This window comes from Lontra canadensis, unplaced genomic scaffold (assembly GCF_010015895.1).
Source record: "Lontra canadensis isolate GAN:19392208 unplaced genomic scaffold, GSC_riverotter_1.0 scaffold25, whole genome shotgun sequence".
Taxonomy (NCBI): Eukaryota; Metazoa; Chordata; class Mammalia; order Carnivora; family Mustelidae; genus Lontra; species Lontra canadensis.
The window spans coordinates 14,061,351-14,074,052 of record NW_022631019.1 but is presented as its reverse complement, the minus strand read 5'-3'; the positions used below and the strand labels follow the sequence as shown (position 1 = coordinate 14,074,052).

Here is a 12,702-nt window from a genome sequence, read left to right as displayed (position 1 = left end):
AGAGTTTCTAAATTCCTACAGACTTTAGAGAATGGAAGAGGCTTAAAACCTTGCTCTGTTCCATCCCAGCAATTCCACTTCTGGATATCTATTTTAAAGCAAATACCCTTTGGGGCACCTGGGTGGCTCAGTGGGTTAAGCCTCTGCCTTCAGTCGGGTCATGATCTCAGGGTCCTGGGATCAAGCTCCGTGTTGGGCTCTCTGCTCGACAGGGAGCCTGCTTTCCCCCTTTCTCAGGGGGAGAGAGCCTACTACTCTGCCTACTTGTGATTTCTCTCTCTGTCAAATAAATAAATAAAATCTTAAAACAAAATAAAGCAAATACCCTTTAAACATAGACAAAGCTTTAACATCCCAGTGTTAACCATAATAATGAGTGGGGGGTGGTGACCTGAAAATCATAATAAGGAAAAAAACAATCAATAAAAACAGACCCAGAAATGACCCCAATGACAGAGTTAGTAGATAGACCTATTAGAACACTTATAATAACAATAGTCCTTGTGCTTAAGACAGGAAAGCTTGAGTGGGGTAAGTAGAATCATAGATTTTTTTTTTAAACCCAGATCAAATTTCTAGCAAAAAACAAATACACTCAGAGGAAAGGAACAGTGGATAGGACTAAGGCAGATTTGACAACACAGAAGAAAAGGCAAGTTGTTTTCTGTTCATTGAAGCAGGAATGGTACTGATAAAGATGGTGGTGATGGTGGAAACCATCATAACTACCATCTGTTGATCTCCAGCTTTGGACCAAGCCCCATTCACCTACCATGTTGTTTAATTCCTGCAACAGGCCCGTGAAGTAGGTACTGTCATTGTTCCCATTTTACACATGAGGAAAAGGAAGACATGATGCTCCAGGTGAGGCAGCTGGAGCTCCAGGGAGTTTAGCCTTAACCCAGGTGGTCTGGATTTGAAAACCACCTCCCACCCTCTTCACTTCCATGAAATGCTACATGGCCCGAGCTGTGGTCTCTGTGGCGGCTTTCTTTCCACAGGTGGGGCCCGGTACAGTGTGCTGGATGCACATGGTCTCTAAACCCCATGGGGATCAGAGAAGGGAGGGACTATTGTCCTCATATTGTCCCCACCAGCGAATGAGGAAACCAATTGCTCCATGTAGGGGGAGCAGTTGGCTCAGAGTGCCAGTGTTGGTAAGAGAAGGAGCCAGAATTTGAAGCAGGTCCCTCTGGCACCAAACCTAGCCTTTCAGGTGTGCCCTGGGGTATCAGGGCATGTCAGGGACAGTGGTTCTGAGGCCTCTTTGTAGCATTAATGGTATGTCTTCTCTCCCATTAGGGAAAAGCCTCTGGAATCAACAAAGTACCTGTGGTCCTTGCTGGTTTTGCTCCTACCCAAATGATAACTAGATCGGGAGAAGCTGGGATTCTGAGAGGTACCCACAACCCCATCAGGAGCCCGTATCTGGAGGACAGTATGGTGAAGTCCCACACTGAGAGCAGTGTAAGGGAATGACCACAGAGCCCATGACAAGAAGGCATGTCGCAGAAAATGCCGGGACATATGGTGAGCTTACTGCTTGCTTATTTTGCATGAAGATTATTTTCTCACAGATGAAGTGGTTGGTTGGTGACTGAGTCAAGGAACAAAGGAAAAAATTTAGACTCGAGAAAGAACTCTCAGCAGTGACTCTTACTGGCACACTTTTTTGGGTGAATTGGCAGCAAGGTCAGTCTGCGGACTATGTCCTTGAGAACCATTTAACAGGCATGGGAGAAAACGAATCTCTACTACCGGTGGACCCTCTATTAAAACTTGAAAGGTTACCAGTGGAGTGTTTGTGGGAGACCATCTCTAGAACGCCTGCCACCAGCACCTGCACTCTAGCTAGGCTGAGTCCATACCATCGGCCATGTTAGGATTCTTCTACACAAACGGAGGCAGACCCGCAGAGTAAAATGTCAACACCCATCAACTGCCTTCAAATTGTACCCATGCTGTGACGCTCAAGTTCACTTTAGGAACAGATCCTCCGAATTAATTCTGGACACGACCTGAGATCTAGCCTCCAAGATGTCTCTCACTGTACCCCTGTATGGACTAGAATAGTATTACAAAAATAAATGAGGGGAAACAACCCATATATCCATCAATAGGGGATTCATTAAATGTACAGCAGAGATGTGTAAAGGAATACAGAGTTGCCTTGCCAACTGTTACCACCGAAGAATCCTTAATGACATAGAAATAGGTTCAAGCTATATGGGTCAATGAAAAGACAAAGGACTACTTGTAACATTTTTCTAATCTGGAAAGGGAAAAGTGTGGAAAGGTCTGTAGAGCCATAGAACCAGAAGAACAGACACAAAAGGTTAATGGTAGAAATAACTCAGGAGCCTCTCAGTGGGTGAATGAAGTTGATGGGGTAGAGATACCAAGATGAGGTAGGATTTCGCCGTGAAAAGAAGGCCATCCAGCCATTTGTGACAACATGAATGGACCTTGAGGACATTATGCTAAGTGAGATAAGTCAGAGAGAGAAAGACAAATACTGTTTGATCTCACTTATCTGTGGAGTCTGAAAAAGCCAAATGCAGGGGGCACCTGGTTGACTCAGGCAGTAAAGCATGAAATTCTCAATCTCAAATCCAGGGTTAGTAGTTCAAGGCCACATGAGGCATGGAAACTACTTAAAAAAAAAAAACACACAACTTCATAAAAACAGAGCATAAAATGGTGGTTACCAGGAGACAGGGAGGAGCGAAAATAGGACAGGTAATGTTACAAGCAAAAGCTTGCAACAAGTAGTAAATAAGTCCTAGAGATCAAATGCACAGTCTATAGAATACAGACAACAATATTGCATTGTAATCACTCAACTTGCTAAGAGATTAGATCTTTTTTCCAACCACTAAAAAGAAATTATAATTCTGTGACGTGACGGAGGTACTAATTATTGCTAAATGGGCAGTCATGGTGTAATATATGAATGTATCCACTCAACATGTTATACACCTGAAATTTATACAATGTTATATGTCAAATAGATTTCAATCCCCCCCCAAAAAAGGGAATGGTGTATACCGGATTCACAAGCGATTTTAAATTGTTTTGTCTATGATTTTCAGGTCTCCTTCACTGAATGTGTTCATTTTGCAATCAAAAGTTTTAAAAAAAAAACTGGTATTAAAAATAAAAACCATAAAATTCCCCGTTGCTAAAAACAGGAAATGGAGAGAGTGTGCCGGATGCCAGAGCTGGGAAGGACAGGGGTGGGCTCTGCCGGGTAGGGCAACTCTGATATAAAAGTCTGCCTGTATAGAAAGGTACTTCCAGCAGCTGCATCCACTGCTCTGTGCTGGGACCATGGAGCTTCCCCTGCTGTGCACACTGCTGGTGTTTGCTGGTGAGCTGGGAAGGGAAGGTGGGACATGAGTGGGCGCTGTATCTTCTTCCTCAACTGAGCCTCTGCTCTGATCCCCTGTGCTGGCCCCCAGTCCTCAACCCTTCTGCCCCTGCAAGGAGCCAGCAGCAGTGGCTGGTCCCCTAGAACGCTGGCTTTGGCCGGGGAGCTCTGGGCTGCCATGCCGTGCAGCATGCCTCTGGTCTGCCATGAGGCTCAGACACTGGGGCTGGCTAAGCAGGTGCCTGCAGGACTTTGGACACAAGTTACAGAAAAGGATCTCCCCACTTCACCCTGCTCCCCTTTGTCACCTTGGCCAGTTAATAATGATCTTTCACTTACTCACAGCACCATGTACTTTTAGAACCCTTTCTTTCATGTTCATTGTCTCCTTTGAACCTGGGAAGAGGGTCCTGTTAATGGTGGTGGGAGATGGGGCGGTTTCCATTCAATCTTGCACAGATCATGTAAAAATGTGCTTGCTAGCAAATTGGTGTTTTTGTTTCTCAATCCATCCAAGTATCCAGTGTTAGAAAGGATTTGTACTTTAAAGTGGGGCTTTATATAATCCTGGGACTACTAAATTTTTTTAGAGGAACACATCTCCAGGGCTACAGCAAAAACCATCGGGGGAAATTGCAGTCAAGCTACAGGAACTCATCTCTCAGACATAAAAAAGCAATACACTGGAGAGAGAAAATACACAGGCGAGCCTGCATTCAAATGCTGTCTCCTGGCAGGATGACCTTGGCCAAGTCACCCCACCTCTCTATGTCCTCACCTATAAAATGGACACAATAACACCCTCTTCATAAGGTTGTTAGGACTTTGAAGAGAAAATGTATCCAAAGGGTTTAGCAAGTGGGATTAATAATGAGCAAACAATAGCTTCACCCACGGCACGTGTGTGATGAGCTGATAGCCGTGTAACTCTTGGGGGAAGGGCGCTCATCCCCCTTGGTGGCAGCAAAGGATAGAAAGACTGCCAGGACAGGAATTACTGACAAGCTAAGCCAGTTCACCAAAGGCCTCATGACCCCACATGGAGCTCCTCGGGGTCTCAGAGCTGGTTTCTCCTGACTCTAAAATTATAAGAAATAAGACTACCATACCAAAGCATTCTGAACCAAAGCTCAACTTACAGCTTGCCTGACAAGGAAAACTACGTCATTCAAGTGTGAGTTTGTGTATTGCTAATGACATGGAAAGAGCCAGACTTGGGGCAGAAAGAGGGATGAGGTAGACCAGAAAGGCAAGATTCTGAATTCAGGTCCCTGGTTCATGCACAAGGTGGGTGGTAAGTCCGCTGTGGCTTGCCTCTGGTTTCCTTAGCACAGAAACTGGGCTTCCGGTGGGCCTGGGATGGGGGATGGATCATTAGTCCCCTCAAGGCTTAGCAAGGGTGTCCAGTTGGAGCCACCGTGTCAAACAGGAGTAACAACATGGGTTCCTGTACATTGAGGGGACACCCGGGGACAGAACGGACCTGCAAGTACCAGACACCCCCGGTCACTTTTAGCTGCAGCCCAAGGCAACCTGCTGGGGATCTCACCCTTGGCCCATTGCACGATCCCCTCCCAAATCCCCTCTTCCCACCTCCCCCTCTCCCAATTTAGGGCTCACTCCCAGGTGAGCCACGGGAGTGCTTTTTTCTGTAGCTTTCTCTAAGGGAGGTAGGGGAGAGGGTGTGCAAGGCGGGGTGCAGGGAGAAGGGTGAGTCTTCCTGTTACAGACTGGAAACTCAGTGCAGAAGCAGGAAATGGTGCCAAGCCGCCCGGGGTTTCAGTCCTAGCTCCTCCATGTACTGGCCACTGTGACCCAGTATGAGGCTGGAGCTGCTCATCCATAAAGTGGGCATTAAGCATAGCTCTTGTTGTACAGTTTCTTAGTTCCCAAAAGTATACCGTAATTACGTAAGCTGATCATAACTTCAAAGGGAAGTAGGCGAGGGGTGTATAAGATCGCTCTGTAACTCCTTGCAACTTTTCTGTACCTCTAGAAAGTACCAAAATAAAAAGAGTATTTATTGGGTGGGGAGGATGAGTATTTATCTCACAGGCTGAATGAAGTCAGTAAATGACTACATGAGCACCTGGTTGGCTCAGTCGGTTAAGCATCCCAGGGTCCTGGGATCAAGTCCTGCTTTGGGCTCCTTGCTCAGCAGGAAGCCTGCTTCTCCCTCTGCCTCTCCCTCTGCCCCTACCCCCTGCTCGAGCTCTCCCTCTCTCTTTAAAACAAAACAAAACAAAACAAAAAACATAATAAGCACTCACCATTGCTGTATTTTTAACAGCCATAGTGCATAGGGGCTGTTGTCATTTTATTATCCAAGGTCACTGGTTTGGTCCAACCGGGCACAAGTGCCAGGCCTGTGGTCCGCTGGCCACCTCTGACGTTCATGTCCTCTTTGTTGCTGGGCTTTTTGGCAGGTGTGATTCCAACCCAGGGCGGGATCTTGAACCTGAACACGATGATCAAACAGATGACCAGGATGACACCCCTCATCTCCTACTGGTCCTATGGCTGTCACTGTGGACCTGGGGGCAAAGGTCAACCCAAAGATGCCACAGACAGGTAATCCCTTCACAGGCAGGGCGGTGGTGGCCGTCCTGTCCTGCCCGCACCCCGGGATTCTCCCCTTTCCTGTTCTCCCATGTATTCATTCCATGAATTCATTCTGTGGTCTGTTCTAGCAACCCTGGTGAGGCCCGGTACCGTCCAGGCCCTCCTGGAGCTTGCCTTCTGGCTGGTTCTGCAGAGTCTCTGAAGGCTCCCTGCCCTTCCAACCCCGACCTGGTTAGAATACCCACACGTACTCCCTGCTGCCACTGCATGCTGTTTTTTCAAAAAAATTCCTACTTCTTTTTTGCCACTGTCTCGTGCAATCTTCACCAGGAGGAATCGGCCAGGAGGGAGGAGAGCCACCCAGACCCAGGGTCACTTCCCTCATCCACCACTTACAGGCTGTGTGGCCCTGGGCATGTGGCTTGACCTCCTTGAGTCTGTTTCTTCATTTGTCAAATGGGGATCATACTAGTGCCCCCATCACAGGGTAGTAGTGAAGATGAAGAGAGTATTCACACACGAAACACGTGCCTGGCTCACAGGAAGCCTTCAGTAGGCCTTAGCTAGTGCACTCTCCATAGCGTGCGCTCAGTTTCCCCCCTCATGCAGCCGTGCTCCCTGCCTGACCCTCCTCCTGTCCTCTCTCTCCAGGTGCTGTCAGAACCATGACTGCTGCTATGCTCACCTGAGGCAGCACCAGTGCCGTGTCCACACAGACCACTACAACTACACCTTCTCCCACGGGGACATCCAGTGCCGTGAGTGCCTGGGGTCTCGGGTTTGGAGTTAGAGGCTGAGGAAGGGAGGTCTGGCGCTTACTGCCTTCACGTGCTGTGTGACAGTACACAAGCCACTCAAGCTGTCTTTCTCGTATGTCCAGCAACAGTAGCGGGGCTCTGGAGGAATGGGGCGGGGAGTAGGGAGAGGTCCAATGGGCGCTGGATCTGGAAGGGCGGCGGACCTCAGCTTGGATCCCAGAGCCACAATCAACCAGCTGTGTGACCTTGAACACATTGCTTAACCCCTCGGAGCATCAGTATTCTCATCCTTAAACTCAGGATGATAAGAGCATTCTACTCCCTAAAGGTAATTCCAGAGCTAAAATGAGAGCAGACGGAATGAGCCTCACACAGGTCTGCTGCCAGGCGCGTGCTCAGATCAATCACTTGGGCTAAGTACGGTATCATTGTTACAACTTACATCGTTACTGTTCCTCAGAGCAGCCCGGCCACGAGCAGCATCACCCTGATGATCTCCATTTTACAGACAAGGAATGTGAGGCCAGAGGGAAGAGGTGTTTGTCCAGGGTCACCCAGCTGCAGGTGACAGAGCCTGGGCTAGACCTCGGGTCCCCCCCAGCCCTGGGCCCCTGCCTGGAGACAGCGGGCAGCTCCCAGGGCCGGGAATCAAGTGGGCTCATCACATCACTGCCTATTCATTGAAGGCTTAATAATAGCAACAGGGGTGTTTCGGTGGCTCAGTAAGTTAAGCATCTGCCTTTGGCTCAGGTCATGGTCTCGGGGTCTGGAATCAACCCTCATGTCGGGCTCCCTGCTCAGCGGGTAGTCTGCTTGTCCCTCTCCCTCTGCCCCTCCTCCCCCTCATGCTCACTGTCACTCTATTCTCTCTCTCAAATAAATAAATAAAATCTTTCAATAATGATAATAGCAATAATAATAGCCAACATTTATTGAGCACCTACTGTGTGCTGAGCGCTTTGCTTCTCCTGTACTCTCAGCAGCCCCAAGGCCAGCCCTTACCTTCATCCCAAGGACAGATAGTGAAACTGATGCACCAAGGTCCGTTCAGCCTTAGTCTCCGCACATGCTGTCCCCTCTGCCTGGAGCACACCCCCTCGGCCATCATGGCTTTCCGCAGGGGGAGCAGACCCCTCCCACCTCAGCTCAAATGGCTCTTGGTGCTGAGTCACCTTCCCCCATTTTACTGTCTTGTAGACCCTGCGTCATCCCTTACTTCCGCGAGGAACAGGCTATGATCCCCATTTCTGTGTTTCCCAAATATCTGCTGCGCCCCCAGGAGTGTAAACCCTATGCATCAGTTCGGTCCGTCCTATCCCCCTAGGGCCTGCCACAGGATGGGGGCTCAATTGTCTAGTAAACGGATGACTAAATGAATAAAGGAGTAAGGCACCCAGGGAGGCCACCGCACGTGCCCACGGTCACGCGGCTAGAGCCCAAGCAGCTTGGCAGGGTACTATAGCAGAGCAAAGACAGGGCTGCCTTCAGAGACTCCCTCCAGGCACCTTAAGGCCACCTTGGGCTCTGCCTCGGGAAGGAATAGACACTGAGCTCTGTTCTCCTCCACCTGCAGCGGACAAGGCGAGCTGGTGCGAGCAGCAGCTGTGCGCCTGTGACAAGACGGTGGCCCTCTGCCTGAAGCAGAACCTGGAGACCTATCAGAAGCACCTGCGTTACTACTGGCGTCCCCGCTGCAAAGGCCAGACCCCCACGTGCTAGGAGTAGCCCAGCCTGCTGCCCTGCACTCCCTCCTCCGTTCCTCAGCATCTCCGGCTCTGGAACTCCACCCCTGCCCCAGCGTCAGACCCCCCCTCCACTGGCCTGGGAGGGTCTCAACCACGCCTCACCCTCCTTCTTGTTCTTGGACCTTCCAAATCTTTCCGGCTGAGGCAGACGCTCCTTCTGAGCATGGATTAAGATCTGAGAAGAAGCCAAGTCCAGGAAGCCTCCTAGGGATGGTGTTTGGGCTGAAGATGCAGGTGTTAGGGGTGGGGACTTGGGGGCCCTGGTGTGGCGGGTCCTCCCTGCCACTGCCACTGCCACTTGACAGCCTGAGTCTCCCCCTGTCCAACACACTGTCCAAGCTGCAGCTGGGATGGCCTCTCTGAAGGGCAATGCTGATCCTTCTGTCCACATGGCTCTACTTCTTAAAATCCAAAGCCCCCCACTGCCCCCGCCCCAGGGAGGACCTCTCACAGAGTTTGGGACCCGCATTGTCCACCACTATGTCGCTCTCCCAAACTAGGCTGGGCGGTCCTTGTGGGAAGCACCCATGACCATTTTGGACTTGTTGCATCTGTGCACCCAAAGTCGTACCCAGGATCCAGAAGGAACTCCATGAATCCCTCTGGAGCTAAAGGCCAGATGAAGCTGCCTGGTCCTCTTGCTCCAGACTCAGGTCCGCACGCACACCTGGTGTGTCCTCTCCTGCTTCCAGGAGCTTTCTCAGGCTGGAACTTTGGCGGAGCTCTCCTCCTGCCATCCCCAGGTGACCAAGCCCCACCGAGGCTCCTCAGGGTCCCAGGGCCACTTGCAACAGAAGCCTCCCCTGGCTAACTCCTCCTTGGCTCTGAGGGCTTGTTCTGTCCTCCAAACCCACATAGCACTTTATGGGTCTGTAATCTACCAGGTTTGATCTTAAGTGGAATATAACATCTGGCCTTTTCTGATCCCCTCCCACTGGACTAGAGCTCCTGGAGGACAGGGGCTTTGTCTCTCATCTTTGTTTCCTCTGCTCCCTGAAATAGCAAATGGGCTCGATTAATGCTCATAGACAAATGAGCCCATGATGGATGGATGGAGGTTGTGGTAGATGCTGCTGGTACCCCACCCAGATCCACACCTGGCCCTTTCCCCAACATCCCCAGATGTTTGGCTGCTGTGTGCTCATGTCTGTCTCCTCCGTGTCTGCTGGGAGCTACCACCCCTCCCACCCTGCTCACTTCTAACCAGTGCCTAGAGAGTGTAATACCAGAAGGATGTAACTGACCAGCCCCAGCCTCCCTGCAGGACCACCAGGCGGCATGGAAGCAGGCTGAGGCCAGACGTCTGGAACAACTCTTTGCTTAGCTTCATACCCTGGTCTGGCCTGTTTCCCTTGCTGCCTTACAGGTTTCTCCTGAGAGCATGCCCTCAATAAATCGCTCACTTGCACAAGAATCCTGTCTCAGGCTCAGCTTCTGGGGAAACTGACTTGTGATGGGTGGATGGATGGACGGGTGAATGGATGGACGGGCGGTTTCTTCATGTAAGGATCTGTCATTTATATGTAATTAGCTGTGTCCCCAGCAACAGGGCTGGAGCACCAGGAGCTACTGGCCCTCTAGCCTGTGACACACATAAGTGAAACCACTGTCAAAGCACGTTTCCTACTTCCACATGAAGTTCAGTGGTTCATGTGAGGCAGGTAATTGAAATTAAGAACCATGGGCACTGGGTTCAAATACTAGTCATACCCCTGACTGCCATGTGACCTCACCTAAGGAATCTTGGGTTTCCACGCATGTAAAGTATAGACAAAAGTTAGAAGAAAATAAGACAAGGTCAGAGGATTAAACAAGATTTATGTGTATGTAGTTGTCAGCACCATGCCCCACACATGGTAATGCCTCTTTATTTAAAAAAAAAAAAAAGATGTATCTATTTTAGGGAGAGAGCAGAGGAGAGGGGCAGAGGGAGAGAGACTCCCAAGCAGACTCCATACCAAGCATGGAGCCCGTCTCCGGGTTCGATCTTATGACCCTGAGATCATGACCTGACCTGAAACCAGGAGTCCATCACTTCACCGACCAAGCCGCCCAGGTGTCCCAATAATGCCTCTTTAATGTTACCTGTAGTACTCTTGCTCTTGTTGTTATGTAATGACCAAATCTGAAATCAAGACATATCAGGAAAAAATAGTTAATCAATGTCCCCCTTCTTTCCACCCAATTCCTCTCTCCCTTCCACGTGACAGTGCAAGCCGTGTCAGTAAGATCCTGGAGCACAATGTTCATTTATTCAAGAGCTGGTGACCCTGCTTGTCCATTAGCACTCCCGTGTGCCAGGCTCTGGGATGGTGACAAGATCAGTCTCGGCAGGCATGGTTACTGTCCTCGTTTTACAACCTGAGGCTCAGAATGGGGACAGCAACCTCCGAGGTCCCACAACCAGCAAAAAGCGAAGCCAGGATTCCACCCCAGACTCTCCCCACTCGGCCCCCTGGCACCCTGTCCCATTTGTACTGGTTAGGAAGCTTCCTGTGACCTGATGGGCTTCAGCAATGACCTCATATGACAAGAAGTCCAGGGGTAAGGTGGCTTTTCGGTGACTTGGTGATGTCATCAGCACCGGTGTCTCTCCAGCTCATGGACCACCTTGGTCGTGCTGCTTTGCCCCCCGCCGCACCCCGCACCCCGGTGGCTCCTCCCAGCTTCCAAATCTGTGGTCCAGACCCCAAACCTGGACATGATAACATCCAGCAGAGAGCATGCGGTCCCTGTTGTGTCTGTTTTCAATGAGCCCTACCACCACCCGCAGGACTGACCACCTCAAACCCTAGTGCCTCAAGGTGATGGGATCACTCTGGTCGGTGTCGATTCCTCAGGTTTTATTTACTCTTGAGAGGAGACCGGGTCAATGTCCCAGAGTTGCGGGTAACGGCTACAATGAGAGCGGTTGGGGTTGTTGATAGGATGGCCTTGGGTGGGCAAGTCCAAGGCTGGGTCAGGAGCAGGACCGTGCCTGTAGCTAAGCACCTGGTGCAGGGCCTGGTGGTCACAGTTTCTTGGTGATCAACAGTTGTTTGTTATGAATGAATGAATGAATGAATGATGAATGATGAATAAATGAATGAATCCCAGGTTGGTAAAGACATGGGACTTTGGACCAAGAAGTGGGATGGGCACATGGGGTCTCAGGTCAGCCACGACTGAGTCCTCAGAGTAAGGTAGGACCCCACTCGCTCCCATGCATTCTCATTCTGGGCCAATTTCCAGTTCCTGGAATTGTTCCTGGAATTGGGTAAGAGACATGAAGGAAGGAGAGACTCACCGGCAGTTTCCGTTCTCCACGCCCATCTCTCAAGGAGCCTGGATGCAGGAGGCAGACAGAAGGACACGAGTCACGGTGCTTCCCCATCCCTTCGGGGGTCAGACTCACAAAGGGACAACCACAGGAGCAGGAGTGGAACCAGCACAGAGCTGCCGACACTGAACACCTGGGGTGCCCACTCCCCCACTCCCCACCCCTCCCTGGGGCATGGTATTGCATCTTCTAGCTGCAGAAACTGAAACTTGAGGGTGAGTCACTTGCTGATAAGTGGCAGAGTCGGGACTCGAACCCAGTTCGCTCTGGCTCCAGGGCTGTGTCTCACCCTACCTCCCACACTCTTTCCTGGGAAAGTTGGTGAATAAGGGCCCTGGGTGCCCCTTAGTGGGTAAGAGGATGAGGAGGTAAGGAGGGATGTGGCCAGGCAGGAAGCAGCCTGGGGAGAGGGATGGGGGTAATACTGTACTGAGAGGAGCCCATCACAGCAGGGCTCACATAGAGCCCTCACAGTGGGAGCCCTTAATGCCACCGCCGGCTGAATCCCCAGGCCACCTGGACCCAGGGTGCCACCTCCAGGGGGCAGGGGACCCAGCCCGGGGCATGAGGGGCAGCTGCCTTCTCCACAGCTCTGCCTGTTTTCCCCGTAGGAACCTCTCCCAAACACCCATGCTCCTTTCACAGGTCCTCTCTGTTGCTGTGATGTGAGGGGGTGAAGGGTGGAGGGGTGAGGGGGTTGGGGGGCGGCTGAGGCTCCTGTGTCAGTGCCCCCTGGAGGGGGCTTGGGGCTGTTCCCTTGGGGTGCAAGGTGTCCTTGCTCACTACTGAGGACAGCCCCGCGCCAACCTCACCGGGGCAGCCTGGACAACAGGGAGTGAGGGCCTGGCTGTCTCTAGAGCTCGGGGGTGGAGGAGGTCCTCTTTTTCTTTTTTTCCACTTAAAATAAAGGAGAGATTTTAAAGTAGTCTGTGAAAACTCAAAGCAGGT

General features: G+C 50.9%; 1 protein-coding gene across 1 annotated transcript; it reads left to right on the top strand.

The window, feature by feature from the left end:
- The first annotated feature begins 3,269 nt into the window (after positions 1 to 3,269).
- PLA2G2D (phospholipase A2 group IID) lies at positions 3,270 to 9,573 on the top strand. Its single transcript, XM_032863620.1, has 4 exons — positions 3,270 to 3,370; positions 5,797 to 5,941; positions 6,584 to 6,690; positions 8,264 to 9,573. The coding sequence occupies exons 1-4, from the start codon at positions 3,331 to 3,333 to the stop codon at positions 8,407 to 8,409; spliced, it is 438 nt and encodes a 145-aa protein (XP_032719511.1). The 5' UTR covers positions 3,270 to 3,330; the 3' UTR covers positions 8,410 to 9,573.
- The last annotated feature ends 3,129 nt before the right edge of the window (positions 9,574 to 12,702 follow it).

Bases quoted from the DNA above. Each gene is read 5' to 3' on its own strand.
- PLA2G2D (XM_032863620.1), top strand. From the start codon at position 3,331: ATGGAGCTTCCCCTGCTGTGCACACTGCTGGTGTTTGCTG. The intron at 5,942-6,583 runs GTAATCCCTTCA...CTCTCTCTCCAG, and splicing joins CCCAAAGATGCCACAGACAG to GTGCTGTCAGAACCATGACT. The intron at 6,691-8,263 runs GTGAGTGCCTGG...CTCCACCTGCAG, and splicing joins CCACGGGGACATCCAGTGCC to CGGACAAGGCGAGCTGGTGC.